Below are 13,225 nucleotides of genomic sequence, written 5' to 3'. Positions count from 1 at the left end.
GCGTGGGGTAGTATTAATGTGGGCGCCAATCGCCCTATCGCCAAAAATGTCTCAACTATCAACATACCTTCCTTTAAGAGGTGTGACGCTCTTTACAGACAACAAAGGGTGGTAGGCGAATGTTTACTTAATTGCATTCGACTGTTTGCAAATGTAGACTGCTGTAAAATGTACCAATTAAAAGTCTATATTTTAATCCTTTTTTAATCCATTAACAGAGCGTTTGATCTCCATTACCAGGTCGAGTAGCCTATAGTAGAGCCTGTCTTCATAACTCTGGTTCTTCATAACTCATCTCGTCATGACAGCGAAATATTGACATAATAGAATAGCATGACAAAGTTCCACAAGCAAATAGGGCTACATCGTCATTCTAACACGGACATCTACTTCCTTGATTTCGGACTTCAATACACAAGTTACATCGTAGAGCTACGTCTACATAAGTAAATATAAAATGGTTCCTACTAGACGAAACCAACAGGTGCGCTAACAATTTTAGCAGTGTCCACATAAAATACATTCACAGAAAAGGGTGCAAACTGATGTGGAATGTGCCACCAAAGATTGCAGCTCATAGTGTAGTCTAGTACAACAGTCAATATGTTGATTTTATACTAGTGCATCTTATAGTACAAAATAGGCTACTTGAAACACGTCTGAACTACATTCAATTCGTCGACATTCCACGTTTCATCAAGAGAGAAGATTAATTTCCACGAAAGCTAATCTGTTTAAGGCTCAAACCCTATTTGATTGAGTGCTTGTTTTTGTGCATGCTTATCAATACACGGGGCAATTATTTTTCTCTGATGATTAAAAAATCTCAACCAAACAATCGAAGGTCGTCGGAACCCTTAGATATTTCGGTTTCTTTTGAAATAATATGGATTGGTCCATTTACAGAAAGACGGGGACAACCCCCCTCTCTGGTACACATAGGATACGGAGTGTAACTTGTAACGTGTCTCTACGGGGGGTAACGCTCCCAAAATGGTTAACATGCGGAGTAACTCAAACTTCTTACACCTTTGTTGGAACAGACCCTCCCACCTCGCCGTGATTGGCTGTTGATACGGTTAAAGTACCTCAAGCCTCACAATGTGTCAGGCAGAATAGAAACTACTACTGCCGGGGAGAAAGCGTCCGCTGGTTTGCAACCATCGTAAGAGACCTCGACTATTATCATAAAATCGGCGAAAATAGTTAACAGTTATATTGAGTCTTTTTAACGGGTTTCTCTACATTCTTTTAAACTGCATAGCTACGAGCATTTGTCAACCGTCTTCCTATTGTAGCCTACGCGTTTTACATATTTCAACTCAAACAGAAAGTTGCTGTTCAGTCTCAGTAGCTCGGAGCTGGACAGAAATGAGCAGCCCTGATGCTGGGTATGCTAGTGACGATCAGACCCAGGCAAGGTGCGCGATGTCAATCATGATGCCTGGTATTGGACACTGCCAGTGGACAGACCCGCTCAGTCCTCTGGGAGAAGTTAAGATCAAAAGCGAATCATGTTCCACGGGCTCTGGGAATCAAAGCCGAGGGAAAAGCGAGCCGCGGATCCGTCGACCCATGAATGCGTTCATGGTGTGGGCAAAGGACGAACGCAAACGGCTGGCACAGCAGAACCCAGATTTGCACAATGCGGAGTTGAGTAAAATGCTAGGTGAGTTGTCCAATGTTTTTCATGGTTTTTGTCAATATTCAGCATTTGAAAAGCGATGCAACAGCTTAGCGAGTTATATGTGCAATTATTTGTTATATAAGTATTTTAATTAACGTGAACTATTGCTAACCTGAAGACAAATTTTACTACAAGCTTAACGACGATTACATTTATTTTCATGGGTGACCGTTTTTCAAAGGTTGGGCTTGATTATAGCCTACAGTAAAAGGATATGACTGTACTGGTAAAAATAAATGTACTGGTTCTACGGGAGACTATAAAATCCAAATGAGCGCATTAACTTTACAACAGATTACAATGCATAATTGTAAATAATTACATATTTGTAGACGCAACTGAGTTCTTTATTCCCTCCCCCATTGGTTTGAATTTCATTTAGTTGCCAGCAGAATACACGTATTAGGCCTACTGTTACTGACATTGTTTGAATGCTGCAAAACAACAATGGAAATAATTGTCATTTTAAATAGTCTTCAAGTTGCCTGTAATTTGACGAGCAGTTTTACAACACCCAACCAGGCTACTTAACTGCTTCCAAATCTTACCGGTAATTTGCTCTTGTGTTTCAGGAAAATCTTGGAAAGCACTGCCAGTTACTGAAAAGCGCCCATTTGTGGAGGAGGCAGAGCGTCTGAGGGTGCAGCATATGCAGGACCATCCCAACTACAAGTACCGGCCGAGACGGAGGAAGCAGGTTAAGAGGATCAAGAGGCTGGAGTCTGGCTTCCTGGTGCACGGCGTGTCTGACCACCAGGGCCCATCCCTGGGGAGCGACGGCAGAGTGTGTGTGGACAACCTGGGTGTGAACTACCACGAGCACGGCTACCAGGTCCCGAGCCAGCTGTCTCAGCTCGGCCACTACAGGGAACCCCAGGGCATGGGGGCCCACTTTGAGTCCTACAACCTGCCCACGCCAGACACCTCCCCCCTGGATGTTGTGGAGAACGATTCTGTCTTTTTCCCTCCGCACGCCCAAGAAGAATGCCACATGATGCCCGCGTATGCCTACCACCCGCAGGCTGTAGCCGAGTACCCCCCCCAAGACCACCACGGCAACCCCCTTCTCCACAGACACCTGCCCCCTGCGGAGCAGCTGGGCCAGGCTGGGTCCTTGTCCGGTTACGTGGGCTGCCCGAACCCCCTGGCCATGTACTACAGCCAGCACTGTAACTCTGGCAACCCCAAACGGCACCAGGGCCACCAGGCCGGACAGCTCTCGCCTCCGCCCGACTCCCACTCGGCCGAGAACGTGGAGCAGATGCACCAGTCGGAGCTCCTGGGGGATGTGGACCGGAACGAATTTGAGCAGTACCTGAACTCCTCCGTGAGGCCGGACCTCGCAGGCCTGTCGTTCGGTGGCCACGAGCCCAACATGGCGGCTCCGGAGAGCCTCATCTCCTCCGTCCTCTCCGATGCCAGCACAGCCGTGTATTACTGCAATTACAACAATGCATAACTGCACCTTCCCCCCACACACACTGTCTGGCTCGAGGAAATGCATCCAAATTGTCAGTACAGCGCCAGTGTATTATTTACATAATGCCACTCTGTGTCTGAAGCAAAAATAGGCAGAAATGGGTATTTCATGTTTGTGTTTTACAAATGACGAAAGTTTAAAAATGAAATGTCTCACCGTAAAGCCAATAAAAATCCCTTAAGGCATTGTAATGAAAAGTTGAAATACTTTGCCCATTTGGCTGCTTATTTGTAATAAAAATCTGTATTTAATGGGAGGGAACTAACATCTCTCAAAAATACAGGAAATCTGTAAATAGCATTTGATTATGAAACAAATGTACAGATTAGTATTTGTAAGGTGTATGTATAGGTGTTTTATACTTTTGCACTTTTGAAAATAAAAACCTGACTAGAAAAAAAGTATTTTTATTTTATTTTATGTCTGCATCAGTAATGGCTGCCACCATTTCAGCCAGGTATACACAAAAATATAAATTATTTATTTATCCTGTATATAAACACTAATTGTGCTACAATTTTCAATGTACATTCTACATTTTGTTGAAGAAAATATAACCTAATTAATAATTTAGAAGTTTCTAAAAATTGTCACACTGAAACATAAAAGGATCGAGGAGAAGTTTGCAGTAAAGCTTGGCGATGGTTTTTGCAAGTGAGAAAAAGTTTAATGGATCGGAGCACCATAGTGTACCACAGTGTACAACACAAATCTTCTGACAATCCATTGTGAGTTTTATAGGATATCTTCGGTTAAAATAATTTAGTATCTCACTTGAGTAAATTTAGTACTTAATACAAGTTGATCAAAACCACTTCTTCCAACAGTGAAATAATAAATGTTACGTTTATAATGCTTAATGCATATATTTCACTTGCCATAATTGTAACATAATAGTAGTTAAATATTAGTTGTTAAATATACCATCTCAGAGAAGCGTAACTAGCCTATATGTTTTTGTATCTCATTCACACCAGGCTATGTTTTCTCACTGGCTAACTTTTAATAGCATGCTATGATAGACATAGCATGTAATGACTGATTCTATTGCTGTGCCCCACATTAACAATATAGCCTTTCATTTTAATTTAGTATGTGAAATTATAAGAACAATTATGATTAACATATGAATAAACAAAACATGAAGAGGGAGAGAGTGAGAGAAACACATTTCACATAAACTGTTCACTTGGAACAGCAATATAACAGCTGTAGTTGCTTGTAGATCTTACTGTTCTAAGTGTCTGAAAATACTTCCTGTCCTCTACTGTGGTGGTCATTTTAGCACATGATTTTTCTTGTCTCGCTACTTGTTTTGTTGCTGGGAAACAATTTATCTGGCAGGCATCCTGTTTGAAATGATTTTTGTCTTTCCTGATAAATACATGCAGGGAATGAAATATTAGTGTATTCACTGAACTTATATTAAACAACATTCCTTTATTTGTCAAGAAATAAAACCAGTGCTTCCTTTTTTGTGTGTGTGGGGGGTGGGGGTTTGGTATATCAGGGGCTGTGAATAGTTCAAGGGAGATGCTTTACCATTGTTTGTTTGTGATTACAGACGTCACAGTATGAAACAAATTAGGGAGAATAGAAAACAGTCATTTTGAAACTTAAACAGTTGGCTTATGACTTTATTATACTAACTTAAACATGTATATATTAAACAGAGAAATTTGTGAACAGAAGCCGGCACAAAAAAGTAAATAGAGACAGGGATAGCTTACCTGTCAGAAGGGTCGTCAAATACTCTGTACAAAAATACAAATGTATTTTTGCATTTAGCTTTCCATCTGCCCTTCAATAACATATAAATAATTGGCTAATTCTTGATTCAACTAATACATTTTATAGTATTTCAGAAGTGTCCTATTATTCCAAAACTGCACTTAAAAATTTTACAACACATAATTTGCCTTTGTGAGGTCAGCTTTGGGACATACCACGAGGAAACTGATATGTTAAATAATCCCATTTGAAAGTAACATTTGTTTACCAAATTTGGTCATCACTACACAACTTGATCTACATCCATCCTGTGATCCATTATCTAACCTGCTTATTCCTTGTCAGCATTGTGGGGGTGCTGGAGCCTATCCCAGCATGCATTGGGCGAGAGGCAGGAATACACCCTAGACAGATTGTCGTATATATATGGACTGGCTGGCCATTTCCATCCCAGCCTTACAGGTTATGGTTTTTAAAGGAAGTGCAAACAGCCTTTTTTTGTAGGGTCACTGACCCTGGCCCCAAAAATCCTTTTTTTAGTACATCAGAGGAAACCTGCTCCAGGAACCTACTTCTGTACTTTGTTCATGTCAAATGTTTTGGAATCTCTGAAGAAGCATTCCCAGAAGTATTCTCTCAAGGTAAATATTACATAGCACAGTGTGTTTGATTATATAAAAAAGAAAGAACAGAGAGTAACATTGTTCATGATGAATTCCTTACCTCAGGTACATTGTGCAATTTCCAGTAAAGAGCTCAACGGGTCAAACCGTGTGAATAAACACTGTTACTGCAATCATTTTTTATGTTTGAAAAACTGTTAATGGTAGAAGTTACGAGTAACACACACACACACACACACACACACACATTTTACATATAGTATGTATATATAAACACACATTTTTTAATCACCACAATAACTGTGTGGAAATTTCTGTCCCAGAAATAAAGTTTGTAAAATAGCAACGTGTCTCACTACTTGTGTAGCCCAGGCATGGAGTCTCTGGAGTCTGGGAAGAGTAATCTCCAAATCCCATGCCCACACAGGTAACCCTCTCACACCTGGGGCAAGGACAGGAGATCCCCGCTAATTGGTGAGAATCCATGCATGGTCAATCTCAGGCCAGGAGCAGGTTTACTTGACGTGCTGATGTGTTGTGATAGCTAATGTCCGCGTAATTATGGGCCCAAATCCCTTCCCTGCTGGGGGGCCTATAGATTGCTTGTGTGATTGCACTGCAGTGGAAGGCAAATCCCCCAGCTAATGATGTGGTCACCCTTAGCTGGGGACACCACGGGGAGACACTGCCAGCACTGATGTTATCTCCTTGGGCCAACACTGACGAGGGTAAATGTGCCGTCTTAATATTCCAGTGGAAATAATCCACAAAACAAACAGCAACAGGTGAGTGAAGCAAGTGTGCTCGGAATGTGACGAGAGAGAGAGAGGGGGATAGAGAGAGAGTGAGAGAAGGAGAGAGAGACAGAGAGAGAGCGAGAGAGAGACAGAGAAAGGGGGAGAGAGATTTTGGGAATATACTTTTTACTGTTTTTCAAAAACATGACAAACATGACAAACTACAAACTAAAAAACACATTTACAAAAAAAAAGGGTCAATAGAAAGAGATACATATACAATAAAATATTAAAGACAGGGCAAAAACTCAAAAAACAAATATGAGAGAGGGAGATTTGATTAGGTTTTTCATATTTAGGGAATATTTAATTAATTTATGATTTGCAATAAATACATCTACAAGTGCCAATGAGTATTTCAGGAAAAATAGAATAAAAATAAAATATAATAAATATGAATACCAAATAACAAGTCTTAAAGAGAGAGAGAGAGAATGAGCGAGAGACAGAATTTGTTTGTGTACTTGTGTGTGTGTCTGTGATCTAAAATACATATTGAGCTTTGATGACCACAGGAGTCAGCTTTTACATGTACGGTTTCAAAAATAAAAGCAGGTGGGAGGTGTTAGGCTAATAAATGGTCCAATCATTTTTCTCTCGCATGACACATAAGCGAACTGCGGAGCGCTATAATTGTGCAGAACAACAGAAGCAGAAGTGGAGAAAAGCGTCCCTGGCTTTCTGGAACAATCTAACAGCAGCAACGGAAAGAGGCGCTTGCTCCAAAGGTTACTCAGATGAGTGCTGGTGAGCTCTTAAGGAACTCAGCTCCTAGTTTGTAAAGAACAGACCTGAGGATTAACACTGGCTGGCTATCTTTATTAACCCAAGGGCAAACAAAAAGTCACGCCAGGAGTGGAATCACTCTAACCAACAGCCAACGCCTCTACACATGTCCCAACCCCACCTTTACTCCCATGAGTAATTAGGATTTCCCCGACTGTTCCACTCACCACAATGGCTTTTTACCAGGCATCCCTGAAAGAGAAGCTTTACTTTCAGGACTGGTGAAGTCTTCCCAAACACACTGTGTGAAACGGGTGTTGGTGGGATAAGCTTAGCCATTGTTTGGGCCAGTAACACACCATGGCCTGACGTCAGATTAAATACAATGTGAGAGAGAAATGCTAATGTATTCTTTTCAAGCTTCCTAAACTTGGATTGATATAACACAGTCAGAAGGCTGATAAACTGGATAAGGCATCCAGTTTATTCGGGTTGTTACAGGTACATATAAAGGACTGAGATACAATGACACAAAACTGCATACAGTATAGTGGTAGCAGAGCTAAGGAAACATTGCTGCATACATGCAGTATTGTGGTATCAGAGGTAAGGACACACACACAGTATATTGGTAGCAGAGGTAAGGACACACACATACAGTATAATTGTAGCAGTAAGGACACATACACACAGTTTAGTGGTATCAGAGGTAAGGACACATACACACAATTTAGTGGTAGCAGAGGTAAGGAGACACACACACAGTTTAGTTGTAGCAGAGTTCAGGACTCATACATACAGTATAGTGTTAGCAGAGGTAAGGACACATACACACAGTATAGTGGTAGCAGAGGTAAGGAGACATACATACAGTATAGTGGTTACAGAGGTAAGGAGACATACACACAGTATAGTGGTAGCAGAGGTAAGGAGATATACATACAGTATAGTGGTAGCAGAGGTAAGGAGATATACATACAGTATAGTGGTAGCAGAGTTAAGGAGACATACATACAGTATAGTGGTAGCAGAGGTAAGGAGACATACATACAGTATAGTGGTAGCAGAGTTAAGGAGACATACATACAGTATAGTGGTAGCAGATGTAAGGAGACATTGCTGCAGGCATTGGTAACTCTTTCCAACAGATGATCACTGCCGAGACAACTTGCCAAGATCAGCCACAAGCTTCATGTGCTCACACATTGCATCTGAAGTATTCCCATGGCAACACAGAATACACGCAAATAAACAGGGCAATGTAGACAGAAAACAGCAAATGCTAAACACTAATCAAATCTGAGAAAACAGATTGCTTACACTGTTACATCATACTGGCCGCCTAATAAGACCAGCATTTATTTGGAGCAGTGCCATGAATCGATTTAAAAACAAAAGAAAATATAAGAAAATTTTCATGATATTGTGATAACTAATCAAATCACATTTTCAAAATAAAAATCTTCAGTAAAACATACCCAACTACATATGTTTGACACTTTAAATATTTCATATGTACATACACTCAGTGTATCCACTTAAAGGTTTGACACATTGTGCTTTTCTGCGTACCACTGTTGTAATGTATGGTTATTTGCATTACAGTCAGCTTCGACCAGTCTGGCCCTTCTCCTCTGACCTCTCTCATTGACAATGCATTTCTGCTTGCAGAACTGCTGCTTGCTGGATTTCTTTTGGTTTTCACACCATTCTCTGCAAACTCTAGAGATTGTTGTGCATGAAAATCACAAGAGATCAGCAGTTTGAGATACTCCAACCACCCCCCCAAAAAATAATTTCACGGTCAAAGTAACTTTTCTTCCCCATTCTGACATTTGATCTGAAAAACAGCTGAACCACGTCTGCATGCTTGCATGCATTTAGTTGCTGGTACATGATTGGCTGATTAAATATTTGCGTTAACAAGCTGGTGTACAGGTCAACCTAATAAAGTGGTCACTGCGTTTAAATAAAAAGAATCACTGTTTTGTCTGATAGATCAAAATGAATAAAACATGTGATTCCATTGGGTTTCCTTACCAAACCCGATAGAACAGCGCAATGCTAGCCCCTCACTAGTCAGATCATTTTCACAGCTGAGGTTGTGTAAATCCTGTTACAGTTGCGTTCGTACTATATATAGTCCACATTAAGTAAATCTCTATTGAATGCAGTGACTCAATAGTTTATTTTTCTTTTGATTCTGGCGTCTTGTCTCACATGAGTATAAATAGCTCCAACACAAGAGGGTGTGGACGCTAAAATAACGTGGCTTCTCCACACACACTGCCAGGGTTGTAGTTGTTCCAGAAAGATGCTGGGAGTTCTAGCTGTAAAACTGTGTGCGACTCCCTGAATGATACAGCAGAAGCAGAAGTATGTGTACTTATGACTAACTTTAAAGAGATGGCATTAAAGAGATGGCTGTGTTAGAGCGCATATTGCATGGCATCAGCAATGGTGCACACTGCGGAACACAGGAATAGGTTTAAATGGAATGCAGTATAAATTAAATGTAATAAAGCTGTAATCATATAATCATACAGTAACTCCCAATTCAACTTTAAAAATGCGTGCTTACATTTGTGCTTGGTTCGTAATACTATTACATTATTTTTTGACAGCAAAATAAAAATACAAATATTTAAGAATAAACTAACGAAAGTTGTTGTAACAAATATTTTATTGTATTTTAAAAGCTTGACTGAGATTGATGATTGATTGCTTAGGCATCATAATTATTATCTCAGAATTAGAGCCTCTTCTCAGGATCACACATCACGTTGTATCTATTCATATTACAATACGCAGTGCATGTGCTGAACATGTCTGACTTTAGATATGTCTCAATGGATTAAATAGGTTTCAGACTATCCAACATATTGTCATGGAAACAAGGGAATGCACCTTTTGAATCAACCATTAACTTGGCAATTTAATAAAAATTTCTATAATTGTATTTATCTTGTAGTTTTAGATACATATGCAAAAAGAAAATAAACTATTTAAAGTGTAGTTAACATTATTTGTATCTGTCATCTCTCTCTTTTCTCTCTCTCTTTCTCTTTCTCTCTATCTTGTGAGACCTCAGAATTATATACTTCTAACTGACATTTTCTACTAAAAAGAGTAGTGTCATAAATAAGTTGTTTATAGTGCGCTAAATATTAAATATAGCGCACTATGCACAAAAATACCTATTACCTAATACAAAAAAAAGATACCTATGGCTATCAGGGACATTTCTAGCAGTGCTCAGTGTTGAATACCTATGGTTATCAGGGACGTTTTTAGCAGTGCTCAGTACTGAAAACCTATGGTTATCAGGGACATTTTTAGCAGTGCTCAGTACTGAATACCTATGGTTATCAGGGACATTTTTAGCAGTGCTCAGTACTGAATACCTATGGTTATTGGGGACATTTTTAGCAGTGCTCAGTACTGAATACCTATGGTTATTGGGGACATTTTTAGCAGTGCTCAGTACTGAATACCTATGGTTATCGGGGACATTTTTAGCAGTGCTCAGTACTGAATACCTATGGTTATCGGGGACATTTTTAGCAGTGCCCCGGGCCGGCAGTGATTAGAAGATGACTACATCAGCACTGCGTTTCCTCCCAGCTCTGTTTTCCTGGGCAGAGCACTGAGAAGGCCCTGCTTGCGGGCGGGAGGAAGTGGCTCAGCCCCATGACCTGCAAGGTCAGGCCCTTGCTACTTGGGGGAAAATTCAGGAAATCATTTCCGAGGGACAGCGCTGTTTTTGCGCGCCGGGCCAGGTCTCAAGACGTTTACAGTAAGTTCTGGGTCATCACGTCGTGAGTGACTAACATATTACTAGTAATGGCGTGGAAATCCCGGATCCTATGAATAACCCGATCAATTGTATTGCTGTGATGATTGATTTACCTTGAACAGAAATAAAAAATAAAAATCCGCACAAATATTCAATTTGTGATTTACATTTGATCCTTTACATGTGACCTTAAGTGACAATTAACACCCCTGTCATCTGCCCATTAGAACAGCCGAAAGAAAAACAGGGCCTGATAGTTTTCTATGGCACATTGTTTTTGATAATAGAGACTTCTCCCTGGCCTGGCGCTGTGTGGATGCTGGGAAGGACGAGCTGGGCAGGACACGTGAGAGGCTGCGGAAAGGGCAGCCTTACCCACAGGCGGCACTGTTGGTTGGTGTGGGTGCCTGGTCTCTCAGCCTGTGGTCTGGAGGTTTCACCCATAATTACACATCTGCCCTCTGTGTCTCCCCACAGATGAAAAACTCCCAGGCCCAGGGCTTTCCAAAAGCAAACATACACTACAGAAACAGAATCCGGAAATCCTCCAGCCTTTTTATTCCACTTGGTTCCCATGCTATATCATGTCACGATATCAATGCGTTTCTGACAACTGACTGTATACAAATATAAAGAAGCTTTTTCATGTGCCATAGCTGTCTTGGAGTTTAGCCACATGTGTATATTAACCATATGTATTAACTGCAATACTGGTATATTGTATTTGTTTGACTTGTCAAAGATATTTCATGCTATAGCAGCAACAGCCAACTAAGTTAGGTAGCTGCTAAATTATTATTGGACTTACCCAGTTTTTCTTAGCCCTAAACCATATTTTCTGTAAAATTCTGTCCCTCACCAATTTTTCAGCAGTCGTTTCAGAATATGGTCACACAATTATTATCAGGGAAATCACCTTCAAAAATGCAACAGCACACTAAAATATAAGTTCAAGGCTAACTGCAGGAAAAAACAAAAGACAAAACTACCCATAGAAAATACACTTGTTCTGTGAGATTCTGAAATTGTGGATGGGACCATTGTGTTTTGTCTTTGAAGATATATAGTATGTCAGGGAAATTTCCAAGAGCACCTGTTGGAACTTCCGTGGTCCAGTGCCTTCTGTTTGCTTGATACATGACAGATTGGTTGAGAACATCCTCTATATCAGGGAGGAAATAGGGCTCTATAAAATTCACACCACTGTTTCCAATTCAGGATTGCCGGGAGGATTTCCTAAAAATAAAAACATGAGAAAATAACGTCTAAATAAAGGCGGAGAGGGCAGAGTGTCATGGCTAGGACCAGACCCTTTTGTCATTTGACTCTGTTTGTGAGAAGTTCCCTCATGGCTCAGGTGCAGCTCTAAATGCCCAGTGAGATAAACAGGAATACACTGTCAGTCAGACACCAAACACAACCCTGGGAACACTGCTAACAGGATGCATCATGGAAAAGGGATTGCTACCTGGAGACCATATACCAGTATATACTGTTAAACCGCATACTGTATACACCATCACGCATATGTATGCATGGGTATGTATACACCCACACTCACTCGCACACACAAACACACACCCACCCACACTCGCATGCGCACACACACACACACACACCCACCCACAATCGCATTCACACACAGTCACACACACAGTCACACTCACACTCACATGTATGTATTTTCATCGTAATTTTGGAATTCTACTTGATGACAAAATTACTAAATTCAAGACACATCCTGCTAGAAACAAAGAAAATCCATTGTAGGATTTGAATTGCTGTCAGCTTAGGTTTATAACATATAAAGGTTATATTGATTGGAATTCATAATAGTTGATGTTGCTAGTATGATAAATAAATGTATGTATTTAAATAAATGATGTGGATTTGTAAGGAAGTTCACATGTCATCTATCATGGCTGTAGATCAAAAAGTGGATGCCTTAAAGTTTGCTTTTGTGGTTCTCATTAAAGCCAGGGAACTTCAAACAAATCACAAACACAATATGTGTCATGAAAATAGCAGACAATAAACTTCCAGTTCCTTTATAGCAGACACCAGTTTCCTCTCTTGTTTGAAGCTCTTTGAAGCGGCTGCACTTGATATTTCATAATCCAATTTACAAAGACTGTAGCTGTCTTAAAAAACTGTATATGTCTATGGGTGATAAACTACCTTTGCTGCTGGGACCAAACAGTGTATATCCAGTCGCTACCAATGGGACTGATGTAGGACCTTGGCAAGGTACAGTCAAGGCAACCAAAGTGCCATAATACCAAGAAAGAAAATTTCCGCTTATAACTATAAAATATATATATCCACTGTGTTTAAAATATGATTTCATATTTCAGACCCATGTCAAACACGTCACCACTATTATTA

At 40.3% G+C, this 13,225-nt stretch overlaps 1 protein-coding gene across 1 annotated transcript; it reads left to right on the top strand.

Moving 5' to 3' along the window:
- The first annotated feature begins 1,123 nt into the window (after window positions 1-1,123).
- On the top strand, window positions 1,124-3,562 carry LOC133127115 (transcription factor Sox-17-alpha-like). The gene is made up of 2 exons (XM_061239773.1): window positions 1,124-1,669; window positions 2,260-3,562. The coding sequence occupies exons 1-2, from the start codon at window positions 1,372-1,374 to the stop codon at window positions 3,144-3,146; spliced, it is 1,185 nt and encodes a 394-aa protein (XP_061095757.1). The 5' UTR covers window positions 1,124-1,371; the 3' UTR covers window positions 3,147-3,562.
- Window positions 3,563-13,225: the final 9,663 nt, after the last annotated feature.

Source organism: Conger conger, chromosome 4 (assembly GCF_963514075.1).
Source record: "Conger conger chromosome 4, fConCon1.1, whole genome shotgun sequence".
Taxonomy (NCBI): Eukaryota; Metazoa; Chordata; class Actinopteri; order Anguilliformes; family Congridae; genus Conger; species Conger conger.
This window is presented reverse-complemented; position numbering and strand designations above follow the sequence as displayed.

Excerpts from the sequence above, each read along its gene's own strand:
- LOC133127115 (XM_061239773.1), top strand. The coding sequence starts at position 1,372 with ATGAGCAGCCCTGATGCTGGGTATGCTAGTGACGATCAGACCCAGGCA. Across the intron at positions 1,670-2,259 it reads GGAGTTGAGTAAAATGCTAG|GAAAATCTTGGAAAGCACTG; the intron begins GTGAGTTGTCCA and ends CTTGTGTTTCAG.